Below are 17535 nucleotides of genomic sequence, written 5' to 3'. Positions count from 1 at the left end.
CCTCCCCAAAAATTCACAATTACTACAGTCTGCTATCATGGCAGTTCTGATTGGCTCCCCCTTGAACATTTTTCAAAGGAGGAATTGTGACAAAGAAAATGACTACATTAAAGATTCAGAACCTTTCCATAGTTAAACATACTGTTGGCCCTTCTTATACACAGATTTCTTACACAAGGATTCAAGCATCCACGGTTTTAAAATGTTAAAAAAAGTATAAATTTCAAATATCAAACCTTGATTTTCCATTTTTTATAAGGGACACCATTTTGCTATGTCATTATATTTAATGGGACTTGAGCATCCATGGATTTTGTTATCCACAGGGGATCTTAGAACCAAACCCCAGCATATAAGAAGGGACCACTGTATTTAAACCTTTTCATACATTAATATAACGACGTTTTATTTAAAATCTGTTCTGCATATGCTGCTATATAGTTCAAAGCAGGCCTCCCTCCTTAACTGTTGAGTCAAAATTGGGATGGATGATCAAAAGTGGTCACAGAAAACTCCAGACTCTTAGCACTTTAAAGAAGCCATGGTCCCTAGTTCTCAAAACGGAAGGCTCTGAACAAGGCTTCCTGCAGGGGCAGTGTTAGCCATACCCTGTGACCTCTTGGACAGTATTAACACCCTTTAAAGGGCGTAGAGCAACAGGAAGTTGTCTTGTTTGAAGGAATGCCTCATTTTGGCTCTTTTAGCAAATTTTTGAAGTTACTTTCTTCTAGAACATCATAGTGGGCTGTTGAGCTAAATACTAGCATTAAAATATCAAGATGTGTTGCTATCCACTGAACATCTATATCTGAATTAAAGCCAAAGTTCTGGAGCATCAAAGTTCTGCTGCTTTAAGACTGATACAAACAATAATTGGAATCAGACATGTGTGTGTCAACCTGCTCTTGACATCTGCCTTGGAAATATATATCTTTGTACTCAAGTGATTCAAGTTCTGCGTATTTAAATTTTCTAGGTTTTCTGGGGATTCCTAGTATATACATACCCTCAAGCCATATTCTTCTATTTCAAGGCCATACTCTCATCTCTGAACAGAACACTTTTTATTTATTAGGATGCTTTGTTTTCCTTGTCTTCATATATTGCAAGCAGCTGTTTCTTTAAAACAATATCCAAAAGATTATTTGATTTTAAGAAATATTTGAAAACCATAATTCATTTTATATACAACCACTTGACTATGCACATCTTCTGATCCGTTTTCAATAATATACCCACTGCTAAGATTTTACTATGTAACAGAATGGTTTGTGTGAAGTACCTTTCCCCAATTCCTGAGAAATACTGTATTTTCTGGCATATAAGACTACTTTTTAACCCAGAAAAATCTTCTCAAAAGTCGGGGGTTGTCTTATAGTGCGGGTGCTGAAACTTCCAAGCCGGACTGGAGAATCTGCGGTTGCTACATATGGTGGGGGGAGCTCAGAAACGGTCATGGCCACATCCCCGCTTCTCCTCCTCCTACCTCTTCATTATTTTCTCCTAATGATTTTGCTATCTATTTCATCCCCAAGATAATTACTATTCATTCTGAGATCATTCCTCCCCAATTTTTCACCTACTACTAATCTTCAATCACTTTCAACTAAAAACTTTACTGCGTTTCCTCCTGTCTCTATGCTGCTGAACTCTTCCAAACCTGCAATTTGTTTTCTTAATGCAATTTCTTCTCACCTTTTAATCTCTGTAGCACCTTATTTTCTGTCCTTGCTTCTCTACATCTTTAATTTTTCTCTTTCTACTGGGCTCTTTACCCTCTGTTTTTAAAGATGCTTTAGTTTCCCCAATTCTGAAAAAACCTTCTCTTGACCTTTCTATTCTGTCTAGCTATCATCCTATTTTTCTTCTTCCTTTTCTTTCTAAGGTTTTGGAATGGGTCGTTTATTCTCGCTGTCTTGAGTTTCTTAGGCTAACTCTATCTTAGATCCCTTTCAGTCCAGTTTCCGCCCACGGCACTCTACAGAGATTGCCCTCACAAAGATCTCTGATTATCTTTTGCAGGCCAAGGCTAATGGCCCTTATTCTGTCCTCATTCTCCTCGATTTGTCTGCAGCCTTTGATACCATTGATCACTGTCTTTTAGTTGATATACTTTCCAACCTTGGATTCTCAGACTCGGTTCTTAACTGGTTTAAATTTTATTTGTCAGACAGATCTTTTGCAGCGGTCACGGGTGGTCAGGCTTCATTTTCCATTCCATTATCTGTTGGAGTTCCACAGGGCTCTATTTTGGGACCCCTTTTGTTCTCTCTTTACACACTATTCTTAGGAAAACGCATTAGTTCTTTTGGCTTTTCTTATCATCTGTACGCCGATGACACTCAGCTATATCTTTCCACCCCTGTTCTATCTCCAGGTCTTGAACTGCAAGTTTCATCTTGTCTTTCAGCTGTTTCTCAGTGGATGCAGCACCAGTGTCTGAAGCTCAATATGTCTAAAACTGCATTCAGCTGCACATATTATTACATCTGCTCATCACTTCGATCACATCTCTCCTTTATTGTCATCCCTCCATTGGCTCCCCCTCCCTTTCTGTATTCATTACAAACTTCAGTTTTTAAAGACCTGCATGGACTGGCCCCTCCTTATTTATCAGAACTTCTTTCTCCTTACCTTCCCATTCATGCCCTTCATTTTTGTAGTCAAGGTCTGCTGTCCCAGCCTAGGATTTTCACTGTCCCATCCCAGATCCGTTCCTTTTCACTTGCTGCCCCTCACTCCTGGAACCTCCTTGCCCCATGAGCATGGGTCATTACCTCTTTAACCAGCTTCAAAGCTGAATGAAAGACAATACTGTTCAGGGAAGCATTCCCAGAGATTACATGCTTGTTATCTAATGTTATTTTAATATGTTGTCTGCTACATTTTATTGTTTGAATGTTAACATGTATTAATATGTATTATATTTAATTATTTTTGTAGAATGTACACCATAGGCGGGCTCATGTTATCTATTTAAATTGATTGTATGTACAGTGCTGTGTAAATTTACAGCGCTATATAAATAAAGCTTAATAATAATAATATCATTTTGGAATATTTTCTAACTCTGGATTAGTTGAGTCTGTGGATAAAGAATCCATGGATATGGAAGACTAACTGTATTAATAATAAAAAACATTCCAGGTGAAAAAAGGCACAATATTGGTCTCTTTCATGATTCAGAAAACTAAACTTCTGAAGGAGAGTCTGGGAGCTGTAATTCTTAATATTCTTTCCCACAAATAAAAGATTAGAATTATTCTATTACACATTACATGGCAAAATAATATTTCAGAAAGCATCCTCTTCAGGTCAATTCACATCTGGATTCAAAGTGTGGACAACACCACTTTTTAAAAGCCAAAACACAAAATATATTAGTTATATGCTGAAAATGTCTCAATACAACACACATGCTCATATTCATACTTCACAGGTATGATCCCTAGGGAGCTAAAACAAGATGCAACTCCTTGATGATGGTTAATGTGGCAAATCCAGATTTGCCTCTATGGTGAATAAAGTGGCTAGGAGATGCTTTAATAACCAAACGCCAGTAACCAGCCATATTTTATATGCACCTTCATAAACATAGAAAGTGTATGTACAGGTTGTCTTAATGAGCACCTCCATTTATGCAGCTTAAAATGTTGAGCTCTATTGCTCTGATTCATGACTCCATTGCCATGAGCATTTTCATGTACAATGTTATGTAGGATTACAGCACAAGCGTTTAATATGATGTGAGTCGCATCAGCGACAGCAAGAATATGTCCAAAGGGCAGCCATTACATACCCTCTAGAATTATATAAAAGTAAAAGCTAGAGGTAATTACTACCTTGCTCTTTTGTAGTCTTTACCTACTTAACAGTAAACACAATGATTTATCTAATGAAAGCTAAATGGTAAAGGGAGGGACCTGGGAAAGTTGCTGTACCAAGCTCATGATTTCAAATCTTTTAGCAGTAATTAAGACAGATAAAAGCTCATTCTACATACAGCAAGAAGACAGCCACTAATTTATTAAAATTTCAAGATACACACCCAAGCTCACAGGCAAGTTAGTATCCCTGTTAGCAGATTAATTTGCTTCTGCTGGGTAGTCAAGATATTGTTCTACCATAGTTGCTCTGAGAAGCAGATCATCCTAAGTAGTGCTCATCTCTCCCTCTCTACAGTCCTAAAAGTTCAGGATATTTGTATTTAGGGATCAGCCAAAGACACTCCACATTACAAATTACACCTGCACAGATGTTCAAAGTGTTTGAAATCCAGAAACCCACTTTGCAACAGAAGCAGCAGGGACAACAGGAGTCTAAGTTGCTTGCACCTCCCTACAACTTCAGTCTAACATATGGCATCTAAAATGAATTAGCTCAAAACACAGTCTTGAAAATAGCCCTACTGCCATGATGAAGCTTACCGTTGTTGAGAACTTGCTTTAAAAAACAACAACTATAGTGGTTTCTTTGTCCATTTGGCTGCCTGAAAAAGAGAACCAACCACTAAAATACATGTTGAATGGTTCTTCACAGTGGGAAACGACAGCATATTATACACAATTGATACTCTGTAATGAAGCACTACAGTACATTCACACAGATTCCTCTCATAGTTGTAGCTCTTCCTTTCTCTGGGTACTCTTTTCACTCTAATCAGTTAGCATTCTATGCCTAATGAACATGCGCAATCCTCTTTGAGTTAGTTGTGGATGTGTATTTTTCATTTTTGGAGGTAGTGGGTCCAACCCACTTGCACTGAATGTCAGATGAAACCTTAAGTTTTTATGGGCATCCCTCACATCTGTCATTAGGCACATTAAAATTATCTTCTTAGAATACAACAAGAAGGCAGAAAGTGACCTATCTAGAGAATTAAATGGCTTTCTCTACATTTTCATATCTATGCCTCTCCTCCTGTATCTTCCCCTTCCATCACTTTATTCCACACACACCCACACACAATTTTAGGTTTTGTTCCTTTCAATCAACACTCTCTGTTTCTGACTTGTTTTGGCCTGCTTTGGAGGCTCTTTCCTTGTAGGGCTATTCCAAGCCTGTTGATACTTCTGTTTTGTGCATGGCTGGTGCCATTTTTTTCCACACAAGCATAAACAGTTTCAATCTGTTGATCTCAATTGTTTCATTCCTATTGATATTCCCAACTAAAACAGGTCCACTGAATCAACAAGACGTAAGTGTTTAGTCAGCATTCTACCCTAGTAGATACAATTAATTGAATGTATCTACTCTAGTTGATTCAGGATTCAGGCCTTAAAAATTAACACACCAAGGAGGAAATATTCAGAATGCAACAGTCAAATATGAGATGGGTTTTAAAAGGGATTAAACAAGTTGAAGACAAACAGTTCAAGTTCAGGACAGATGGCCATGAGGTTTCACATAGACATAATATTCAAAGGTTGAAGGACACAGCGGGAAAGGAATCCTCCATTTCCACCACCCTGAAGGCTTACCAGAGTTATCTGAATGCCTATGGGGTGGCAGGGAGCAGGTTGCTAAATTTAAAGCCGCCCTGATTGTTCTCAGAGGGGCGGGATACAAATAAATTTTATTATTATTATTATTATTATTTAAATAAACAACTTCTGGAGATAGAGAATTGGTTTTGCTAAATGTGATGTAGGCAGAGGAAGACTTTCGCTACCCCCCTGGAGGTTATTTATTTATTTAGGGATTTATATCCCGCCCTTCAGCCCTAATGGCTCTCTGGGCGGCTTACAATTATTATTTTTAATCAGACAGTTCCCTGCCCTCAGGCTTACAATCTAAAAGACATGAAACAAAAGGAGAAGGGAATGGTGGGGGGAAAGGGGATGAGGTCCAGTGGTTCTTCTCTCCCTCTGAGGCCTGGACCAAGGCAGATGGATTGGAGGGAGGGCAGTTATGGAGGGCGGAGTCTCCTTCCTTCAGGCTAGTCCTGATGGAGCTGGACCTGCCTGGTGAACTCCCTCTCAGGCTGGCGGATGGCAGTTATGGAGGGCGGAGTCTCCTTCCTTCAGGCTGGCCCTGATGGAGCTGGACCTGCCTGGTCAACCCCTCTCAGGCCGGCGGATGGCAGTTATGGAGGGCAGAGTCTCCTTCCTTCAGGCTACTCCTGATGGAGCTGGACTTGCCTGGTGAACTCCCTCTCAGGCCAGTGGATGGCAGTTATGGAGGGCGGAGTCTCCTTCCTTCAGGCTGCCCTGATGGAGCTGGACTTGCCTGGTGAACTCCCTCTCAGGCCAGTGGATGGCAGTTATGGAGGGCGGAGTCTCCTTCCTTCAGGCTGCCCTGATGGAGCTGGACTTGCCTGGTGAACTCCCTCTCAGGCCAGTGGATGGCAGTTATGGAGGGCGGAGTCTCCTTCCTTCAGGCTGGCTCTGATGGAGCTGGACTTGCCTGGTGAACTCCCTCTCAGGCCGGCAGATGGCAGTTATGGAGGGCGGAGTCTCCTTCCTTCAGGCTGGCCCTGATGGAGCTGGACTTGCCTGGTGAACTCCCTCTCAGGCCGGTGGATGGCAGTTATGGAGGGCGGAGTCTCCTTCCTTCAGGCTGGCCCTGATGGAGCTGGACTTGCCTGGTGAACTCCCTCCCAGGCTGGCGGATGGCAGTTATGGAGGGCGGAGTCTCCTTCCTTCAGGCTGGCCCTGATGGAGCTGGACTTGCCTGGTGAACTCCCTCTCAGGCCAGCGGATGGCAGTTATGGAGGGCGGAGTCTCCTTCCTTCAGGCTGGCCCTGATGGAGCTGGACTTGCCTGGTGAACTCCCTCTCAGGCCGGCGGATGGCAGTTATGGAGAGCGGAGTCTCCTTCCTTCAGGCTAGTCCTGGTGGAGCTGGACCTGCCTGGTGAATTCCCTCTTAGGCCGGCAGATGGCAGTTATGCCTCAAGAAATGTAAAAGTGGGCTTGCAAGTGCTTCTTGAAAGTCTGAAGGGTCCCAAAGTGCAAGCAGATAGACTCCATCAAAGAGACTAAAGCCTCTTTCCTTTCTATTGTGTGATGAAGGGCTTTTTTCCTTTCCATTAGGTCAAAGATTATGTGGTCCTTCTAAGGTTGTTGGACTGAAATTATCATTAGTTTTAACCAATGAGTAACAACCACCCCATTCTTTGGATTCCAAGGTTGCGTCTGAAGTGGGTAAACCATCTGAAGAATGAATTGCTTACAAATACTGAACTTCAAACACACACACACACTGATTTTTAGAATACTTTGACTAAATACCTGGCTGCTAATAAAATATCCTCAGCCACAATAGTCTCATTCATTTCCACAGTGTTTCTGCTATTTTAGTGACACTAACAAAGGTATTTCAGAGCCCTGGATTTTGTTTTGTTCCCTTCTCCATGTGACCCCTCTCCTAATTTTATAGTACCGTATGTACATGCACTGGAAGTTTAGAATATATCTATGCCAGTATTGTGGTTGTACTAATGGCTGAAACATGACAAGAAAACCTGAAGATTTTGTATTATTATTTCTATATTTGCCAATAACAGGGCAACTCTTTTTGGAATGATAGAATCTGTTTCATCAGATTATCACTCTTGCTTTTTTGGATGTTGTGATAATGGGCTCTCCCATTATCTGGGCAACACAGCTGATGGGTATAGCTTATCCAGGTAAACAAAGGGTTATGGACATGTTAGGTTAAATTATATATATTGTGTGTCAATGTCATGAAGGAGTTACAGAGATCACAAGAGACAACTGCCCCAAAGAGAATGGCCAGTTGGGCAGAATTATGATGCTTTGAGATGCTTTTCCAATGAGGGATATAAAACCCCAGGGTGTCACAAGGATAGAGATACACTGAGACTTAGGAATGAGGTGCATCCTGCACCTTGAGGGAATTCTAGTCATATGTCGATCATGTGGGTCTAGACTCCCAATCTTCCCATTGGCATCGTGAGTAGAATAGGAGATGTGTAGAGTTCTCTAGTTTCCACAGAAGTCTGCTTAATTGAGAGAACTGTTTTAGTGCTTTTGAAGCAAAATGTAATGTAAGGGTAGAAAGGTGTTCCTGTATTTCCTGTAAGTGTGGCTAATGTGTGATGTAAAAAGAAATGTTGGGGGTGCTAGTTGTGCAAATGTCAGTCTGAGGCACCACCCACTGACTTTACCCCCTCCCCCTAACCATGATTGGTTCTAGGGGCTTAAAGTCAATGGATGGTGGCAGCTGAACTAGATGACCTTCAGGTGTACCATCTCATACAAAGGGGTAGATGTGGGGAACATGACAAGTGCATTTTGATTATATATATATATATTTCCCAATGAAATAACAACAGAAGTAAACATTAGTCAAGAAAAATGTTTCTCTGCTGAGAACAATTTAGGGCCCAATTACCATAAAGTGAATAAGGGCTGGTAAAGCTCTCTAAGCAGGAGTGTGTTGAATAGTGGAGGGTGTTGTGAGTTGGAGCCTTTTTCTTCAGCAAAGCAAAGAACAATAACAAAACCCTGTCAGAAGCTAAATATTCTAAAACGATAATTCTATGTAGAAAAAATAGGTAGAAAGAGATATGTGAAGTCTTATGATTACCAAGTAACTGGTAGCATCTCTAATACAGCGGACCCTTGTTATACGCTGGGGTTTGGTTCCAAGATCCCCCATGTATAACAAAATCCATGGATGCTCAAGTCCGATTAAATATAGTGACATAGCAAAATGGTGTTCCTTATATAAAATGGAAAATCAAGGTTTGATATTTGAAATTTACTTTTGTAAAAACATTTTCAAACCATGGATACTTGAATCCATGTATAAAAAAATCCATGTATAAGAAGGGCCGACTGTATTTCTTTTTAAATCTCATCAGCCACACTTACAGGAAATGGAGGAGCACTTCTCTTTCTGTATACTACATTTTGCTGCAGGAGCACTAAAACAAGTCTCTCAGAACTGAACACACTATACAATCAAAAAGACTTCTCTGGATGCCAAACAATTTCTTCACTTCCTATAAAATGGATAGAAATATTCAGCTATATGAGATGCCCCAGAGGAGGCAACACATTCTACAAAACAAGGTTCACCAGTTGAATGATTTGTAACCAGAAGAGAAAATGCAACATGACAATACATACCTCAAATCCAGAGGCAAGGCTACAGGATTCCAGTGGTCTCTTCTTTCTTGGCCCAATAGCTGCCAGAGCTGCACGATTAGCCTCCCTTTGCTGCATCTTTGCAAGCTCTAATTGCTGCATCTAATTTAAAAGGAAAAAAGAAACATGAAGGAAAGGGATAGATTTCAGCACCCTAAAGTTGCAGTTGGACCCTATCAGCCCAGTCTTTTGACCTTGCCTTGCTTTTTGCTTAGTGAGAAGCTTAAAGGTTTCGAAGACTCTACCACATTGCAATTTGATCCTATATAGAGTTCCAAAGCAATGAGGCTCAGTCCAATGTGTACTTAGTGACAATGAATTAAAGATCGCAATACATTAGGATTAAAACACCTACATAAAGAATGATAGCACAGTGCAGACATAAGTATGGTCCCAAATAGTCAAAACAGCATTTAAACAAAAACAAATTATATGGAACTGAGATTTCCACTTCCTCTCAAAGGACCTATATAAAAATATGCATTTCTGTTTCCCTTTTAACTTAAAGAAAATAGGTTTGATATACGAACACATACCTACATCCATTCTGAATGCCATTTATAACATGTTGAAATAGCTTCACTGTCACAAGAACATGGATTTTGTCTGTGTGCAGACAAAAGTGCACCTCTTTTAGTACCAGAACATACATACTGACATGCCCACTAGAGAATTCTGCAGGGTAAGAGCAAAATGTATGATCCAGTCCCACTGAAAAACACTATCAGAGACAATGGGGCTGTACAGGCAGCCTGTTTGAGCCTGCTTGGGGCTGGATTGGGGGCATGGTGTTTAGACATGCCACATCCCCAAGCGGGATTGGTCAGACTGCTGATTACACACTAGCTGGCTTCTGTCCTGCTTAGGGGTGTGGCATGTGGGAAAAAGCTGGCTCTAAGGGAGAAGGGACGGCTTTTTTCAGCCCCGAAAAGGAGCAGATTCTGGGGTGGATTCTGGCTGGATTGGGACCAGGTATCCATGTGCCCTGGCCCTGATCCAGCCTAAAAGGGCCAAAGGGAGCTTGAAACTGTGGTACACGCTCTGGTAACCTCTCGTCTAGATTTCTGTAATGCGCTCTACATGGGGCTACCCTTGTACCAAGCCTGGAAGTTTCAGCTAGTACAAAACATGGCAGCCAGAATGGTCACCGGTGCATCCAGGTTTGACCATATAACACCTATTCTGAAAGATCTCCACTGGCTGCCTATTTGCTTCCAAGCCCAATACAAGGTGTTGGTTATTACCTATAAAAGCCCTATATGGTTTGGGCCTGAGTTACTTGAGGGACCACATCTCCCCATATAATCCGCCCCGCACACTCAGAACAACCGGGAAGAACTTGTTGGAAATTCCATCTTCCAAACATGTTTCTACATCCCAGATGGCCTATTCAGTGGCGGCCCCACAAATTTAGAATGGTCTCCCCGAGGAGCTCCATCTTGTGACCTCCCTGGTAACATTTAAAAAGAGGCTCAAAACCTTCCTCTTCTGTCAAGCCTTCCCCCCTGTAAAATGAAGCTGTGTATTCCCGTTCCCATCGATTCTCGGCCTTACCCTGTTGAATGATTGTGTTCAGATTTTGTATAATTTGTATTAGTGGATTTTATTTATTTTTATGAGATGTTTTTAATGCTTTTTATATGGTCTGTAAACCGCTTTGATCTATGGAAAAGCGGTATACAAATAAAAATTTTTATTATTATTATTAAAAGGGGTGCCTCTAAGCCGCCCCTTTTGGGTTGTCTGAATGAGAGGTAATAGAGGAATTCAGAGATGTTGGATCTAGAATGGTTAATTCACATATGTAAGTAATTTCATACTGCAGACACTGATTAAATATATGTATACCAGGTATGTGCCTTTAATTGTTGAAGTGGTTGACAGTAAGCCAACAGCCATAAATGCTTACAGAGTAGGGATGTTACTGATTCCTCAACCAGAGGAAGCAAAATGTGGACCACTGTATCACTGAGTATTCTTCTAGACATTTGGATATCACTGAAAGGGCAAAGTTCTGAGATGAGAAGCCAGTCAAAAAGGATTTCAAGCCCATTTTTCCTTCTTCGATTTTTCCATCTGTTCCAAGTACAAAGATTTTCTTTTAAAAAACTGTGTAAAGATCAAATTGCTATGAAAACATTGCAGAAATGGTAAAATGGTCTTTGTAGCTGCTGGCTTTTTTAATAATAATGTATAGGGGTTTTTTTAAGTCTGGTGTTGAAGCTGTCAGGAGTTTCTAGGTGACACAATAACCATTTTAGTTAATCTGACCTGAAGCACAAATAAAGCAGAGGGACATTTTTTAAAGTCCTTCCCAATAGTGAAATGGCATTTGCAGCATAGCTGTAATCACATAAAGCAATTTTTAAGAAGGGGAAACCTTTTTTCTTAAAACTGGGCAGAGAATAGATTTGCTTTCCATTTCAAAGAAATTAGATTTTTCACTTTTTATAAAGTTTACACTACCATCCACACCAACTCAGTATAAATTGGAAATCCAAGTGTATTGATTTGTTGCTAATGCTAATACTACAGATAGCAGTATATTTCCACTATTACCTTGTTTTTTGGGGGGGTACTTGGATATCTTGGAATACATACTGGACGAAGAATTTGGAAATAATTGTTAACCTAAATGTATGGGGCTTGTAGAGTCTCCACTGACCCCTGCAATCTATATTTAATTAATGTGGGGAATATCTAGCTTGGTGTTGCAAGAGGGGTAACATATGCAGGAATTAAGCACCAGTTATACTGGTAATCGCTAATAAAGACTACAGGCATGAGGAATTGCATGCTCTTTTATTATAATATAAAAGAACACACACAAGAAGATAATCCATTCAAACAACCCATGTACAGAGCTAACTGGAATAGAAAAATAGAAGGGAGGTAGCAGAGTCTTATCGCTGGATGAAGTAATAGCTACCTGTCTTGAAGAAAAGGGTCAATGGAAAGCTGTGAGGCTTGAGTACGCAGGCTTTGGGAGGTGGACGAAAACCGAACAAAAGGACCCTGACTGAGGCCTGAGGGCAACAGTCATCATACATGCAGGGGGAGGGGGAACTGCAACAAGATTATGTTTTGCCCTCATATTTAAACCTTTAAAGCCAACCCCCATCCATAGAGATTCTGTGGGACACCTAACGCTTGCCTCTCAATCAAACCTGTGAAGGTTTACCAAAGTAGAGAGTTTGTTTTGATATTGGGAATATAAGAGGGGTTGTTGTTGTTGTTTGTATCCCACTCTTTTCCCAGAACTGGGACTCAGAGCAGCTTCACAATATTAAAAAAAAAATACAATTCTGTATGAGTCTAACTGATTATGCTTCATGGTTTTCACAACAGCTAGACAAGATCTGGAGTCCCCAGAAATGAGAGGGCAGGAAGGGAAGTTTAGGAATACACAAAAGGTGAAAAGGGAATTCCAGTCTTATTTGATATATTAGGAGATGATTGGATGCTTTAAAAGGTAAAGGTTTTCCCTTGACAAGATTGTCTAGTTGTGACTGAATGTAGGAGGTGGTTTTCATTTCTGTTACTAAGCCGAAGAGCCAGTGTTGTGAAAGACAACTCTGTGAACACATGGCCAGCATGAGTGCTCAGAGTGATGTTACCTTCCCACCAAAGTGGTACCTATTTATCTACTTGCATTTTTACATGGTTTCAAACTGCTAGGTTGGCAGACTCTGGGACTAATGAGAGGAGCTCACTCTGTCACGTGGCACTTGGGCCTTACAATAATCAGAATTGGCATCATCACCACTAAGCCCCGCTTCCCTTTGATTGGATGCTTACATAAACTAATATGCCATGAAAAAGGTTATTTTATTATTTTTATCCTGCCCCTTTTTTTTTTTCTTGAAGAATCTCAGGGTACATGCGGCTAAAACCATGAAGTATAGTGGTTTCGAACCTGGGTGTCACAGATCCTTCAAGAATCTGATATAAGTTATGGACCAACTCCTCAAAACAAGGCAGTGACAACTTTGTTACATTAATATGTATAAATAGAATTCTGTGCTATCCTACATCTGTTTGAAGTGAAACAATAATAATATGATTTGACATATTTTAAAAAGATTTGGAGTCTTAAAAAATTAAGAGAAATGAAGAATTGAAAAAAGAAGAGGTTTGATTAAATGGCATATTACCAACTAAGAGGAATAATAACGGAAGATTTGAAGATCTGGTAATATGAGGGAGATAAATCGATGTTTGAAAAATTGCTTTTTACAGAGAATAACCAATTAATAAGCAAAACCTATAATTATTACTTAGGTTCAACACAGAAGAATAAGTTAAGGAGTACATTATTAGTTGGGCAAAAAAATGTGGATCACGAAATTGAAATAGATCAATAGGAGGGAAAGAGTTCAAGATTTAAATGTTCAAACAATCTCAAAGAAAATCTACATAAGATGATATTGTGATGGAAATGTGGTACAATAGGTGAGGAAGACAAAGTGATTAAGAAACATGATAGTTTAATTAAATACATGGTAATAGCTACTAAAATGGTATTAACAAGGCACTGGAGAACAAAAAATTTACCAGATTATATTGAAAGAGTGGAAAAAATAATAGAAATGGAAAAACTAACCAACTTCATTAAACAGAATACTATAGAAAATTTTCTAGATATTTAGACATCTTTTACAGAATGTATGAAAAAAGATTGAGATGTTAACTATGATTTTGAGAACTAGTAGATGAGGCAGGTACTTTTCAATTTATATACAGATAGGAATATTAATGAAGATAAAGTTGCATAATAATGAGGATTTGTTTAAAGTGTGAATAAGAAAATATTATGAGGGGTATTAATGAATAATTTATGAAGATACATTCTGAGAAAAGCTGGAAGTCAATAGGGTGTTTTTTAAGGGGGAGGAAGGAACAAGGTGGTAAAATGTCTAGTTGGGATAAAGTAAGCAAGTTTTTAGAAGGGTTGGTGGTGGGCAGAAGTCTGCAAGTATATATGGTTATGTGTTGTATGTATTGTATGTCTATTAGACATATGTATGTATATATTATGTCTTAAAATTTAATAAATATAATAAAATTTAAAAAGGATACAAGCTCTTGTTCATGCAAAATTATCCATAAAATTATCAACTACCTCCATATCTAAAACTTTGTCCTCACATATTTACTCAATTGCATTCTTTCTTCTTCCCTGTTTGAGCATGTTTACATTTCCACTGATCTTCCATGTAGGTTTTGAGAAGTATCTTCATTCAAATTAGATATGTGAAAGCCCAGAACACCACTCTAAAAAGTCTAAAACAAATTATTTAGAATGTAGGGTAAAAATTGAGAAAGGTTGTATATTCCCTACCCCTACATTCTTACCCCCCATGAACAGTATTTTATGGAGAATGCTATACAGTCTGCCCTTGCCATATGCGGGGATCCATTCTGGACACACACACCCCGTGTAAGGCATATGCTTTAGTTCCATTGATTCGAATGGTGGCATGCTCCTGCGCACGACGGTGCCTCCAGGGCATGTGGCATTTTGTCTGTCGCTTACCATCTGTGTAAGCTTAAAGCAGCATACAGTGAGGGTGCGTACACCGAAGGCAGACTGTACTGATCATTCACACAGACACACAGTCAAGATTCAAAGGTAGTGGGGTTAGTGGTACAGTGGTCCCTTGCTTTATCTGGGGATCCGTTCCGGACCCTGCCGCGTAAGGCAAGTTCCGCCTATGCTCGAGTCCCATTGAGGATAATGGGGCTCCTGCATGCAATGGTGTGGTGGCGCATGGCCCATTATTTAAATGGTGCAGGGCTTCCAGAGTAAGCACTGTAATAGTGCTATTGATCTGATTGGTGTTGAAATCTAAGGACTTTGTGGGGAAAGCACTTTAAAGTATTTCAGAATACAAAACACAGACATGTAACTGCACTTGTTCCACATTCTTCCATTTTTCAGCTTCAAGTGGGAAAATCTAACAAATATTTTAAACACATATTTTTGAAAAGTTTTTAACATGGAAGTTGAGTTATTCATTTCCCATTTTTGCCAGCCTTGTGTTTTCTTAAACTCAAAATGAAGGTTCAGAATCAGAAGATGGAGATAATTGGAAACTGGGTTTGAAAAATAATGATTTCCTTGCTATCAGGAATGTATTTACTGAAATGGAACAAAATATAAGTCTATTAAGGGATTGTTAATTCTCTCTAACTAGCTCTATTGACATTTGTTGTGTATGAATGATGAAAGTTGCAACTATTCAATAGCTTAAGTAATTGAGCATTATTTTTTCCTCAGAAAACAGCTATCTATATGGATTTTGAAAAGATCTAGGTGAAGAGGCTGTGTAAAAGCTGAAGGATGATCATCACTAAGATGAAACTGAAGGGAAAAATTACTTACTTTAATTACCTACTTCACAAATGTAAACTAAATAAAATCTTCATTCCATGAAGTATTGGCTGTCACTTCATTCTGAAGTAAGAAGTCAGTTTCCCATATAAGAGATATATATGGGATGGAACAGATGGGAAGGAAAGAGGGTCTTGATCCTCCTTCTTTCCAAAGCAGGTCAAAACCCTGATGCTTGCACAACCTGCTCCCAAAGCAGGCCAACTACACAAGGACTGACCGCATAGCACAGCATCATGCTGTGCCACTGGGTAATTTTTTTGTTGCCTCTCCACCATACATGCACACCGTTGCACAAACACACCACCTACTACCTCCTAGTACATCCCACATCCACCCAGATGCTATTCCATTGCATGGCTGCCCCTCTAATCAACCACGGTTGCATGTCAACGCCGCACCCATACAGGGCATCAGTGTGCAAGTGATTCACTGACAAAGCATAATCATGAAGGCTCCCCATACATGTCCCCTTCACCTCCCTTCATCTCATGCCACCCTGTTGAACTGTCCAGTTTGTGCATATTGTAATTACATCAATTGGAAATGTCCCACTTTCATTTCTTTCCTTTCCTTTGCTGCAGCCTCACACTCGCATCAGGGTGTTTATAAGCAGTAGTGAAAATGCACATTTTCCAGGCTAAGTCGGAATATGCTGGTTTCTTTTTGCTCTGGTTTTTAGCCCTGGATCATGGCTTCCATCTGGTTTCCAGCTGCTTTCAAGGCATGCATCATCTAAATGCCCCGCCTTTAAAGCGGCTGGAAACCACTTTAGTCCATCTGTTTCACCCCATCTCTCTAACTATATTCGTTTTCCCCCTCACTTTTTTCAACATTTGGAGAATGCCTACCTCTAATTGCTATCCACATAAGCAACTCTGTTGAATTAAAGCAGACTTCCTTGGTGAATGTGCTAAAAACCACAGGAGCAATCGAAGATGTAAGTGGAAGCAACAGCAAATTGGAGCTCTGCAACTGAAATGCATATGCTGGTGGCACATATGTAGTGGTGCATTTGATTTGCCACACTAGTCTACAAGGAAGTCTACTAAACACAGGTAATCAGCACATGAGTATCATTATGAAAAGTATGGGAATACAGATGTGTCAACCATGAAGGTCAGCCACATTTTAGATACTGGTAAAAATCATGTCTATGACGGTAAGTGCACAAGTTTCTTGAAACTGAATAGAAAGATTCCTTAATGACCAGAATCCTACAAAGGAAGCAATGGAGGTCCAGATCTTGTATCTAATAGCTTGTGGCATCTTCATCAGGAAGCTTGTTGAAATTTCACTATGAAAATCTGGTTAGTTGAATTAGAGGAATCAGCAGCACATTAGGGACTGTTACTGTACAACAGCAGCACATTAGGGACTGTTACTGTACAACAGTTTTCCTAGATATTTTGATTTTTGAGTGCACTTCTAGTGTCATTGGCAATTACTGACAGAAATCTCCCTCCTGCAGAGTCAACTGGAACTGTCCAAATTTCAGCCAAAGACATCCTACAAACTGTGGGAATCAGGAGGTGGCTCTCACTGTTTTAGTTCACTAGTATCTCTCTCTCTCTCTGGTTTTGCTTTGTGAACGAAGATTTAGGAAGGACTCATCCCGCGCTTTGTACAAGCGCGTTGGTGACTAAAAAGGCCAATCAGGGACAAACAGGCCCGGTTGCAGAAAGCACAGCGGAAAGTCTCCTTGGGTGATGTGAATAGAGTTGGAGCGAGAACACAACCTTGTTTCACACCATTAGTTATTATAAAGGGCTCCGAGAGAGCATCGCCATATCTGACTTGGCCTTGCTGGCCTTCATGTAGCAGGGTGATCATTTTGAGGAATTTGGGGGGGGGGGGGGGATCCTAGTCATTCCAGGATCTGCCACAGACCTTTTCTACTCACAGTGTCGAAGGCTCTGATGAGGTCGACAAATGTTACATAGAGTCCTTTGTTCTGCTCTCTACATTTCTCTTGCAGTTGTCTAAGGGCAAATACCATGTCTGTAGTGCTCCTATTAGCTCTAAAG

At 40.1% G+C, this 17535-nt stretch overlaps 1 protein-coding gene across 1 annotated transcript in view; it reads right to left on the bottom strand.

The window, feature by feature from the left end:
• The window catches only part of TAF4B (TATA-box binding protein associated factor 4b), a 107685-nt gene that overhangs the window by 15275 nt on the left and 74875 nt on the right, over positions 1 to 17535 (bottom strand). Inside the window, exon 14 of the mRNA XM_089518363.1 lies at positions 9097 to 9216. Within this exon, the coding sequence (XP_089374489.1) occupies positions 9097 to 9216 (120 nt within the window). The remainder of the gene's footprint in view (positions 1 to 9096; positions 9217 to 17535) is intronic.

Source organism: Sceloporus occidentalis, unplaced genomic scaffold, assembly GCF_023333645.1.
Source record: "Sceloporus occidentalis isolate IW3139 unplaced genomic scaffold, rSceOcc1.0.p SCAF_3, whole genome shotgun sequence".
Classification (NCBI taxonomy): Eukaryota; Metazoa; Chordata; class Lepidosauria; order Squamata; family Phrynosomatidae; genus Sceloporus; species Sceloporus occidentalis.
This window is presented reverse-complemented; position numbering and strand designations above follow the sequence as displayed.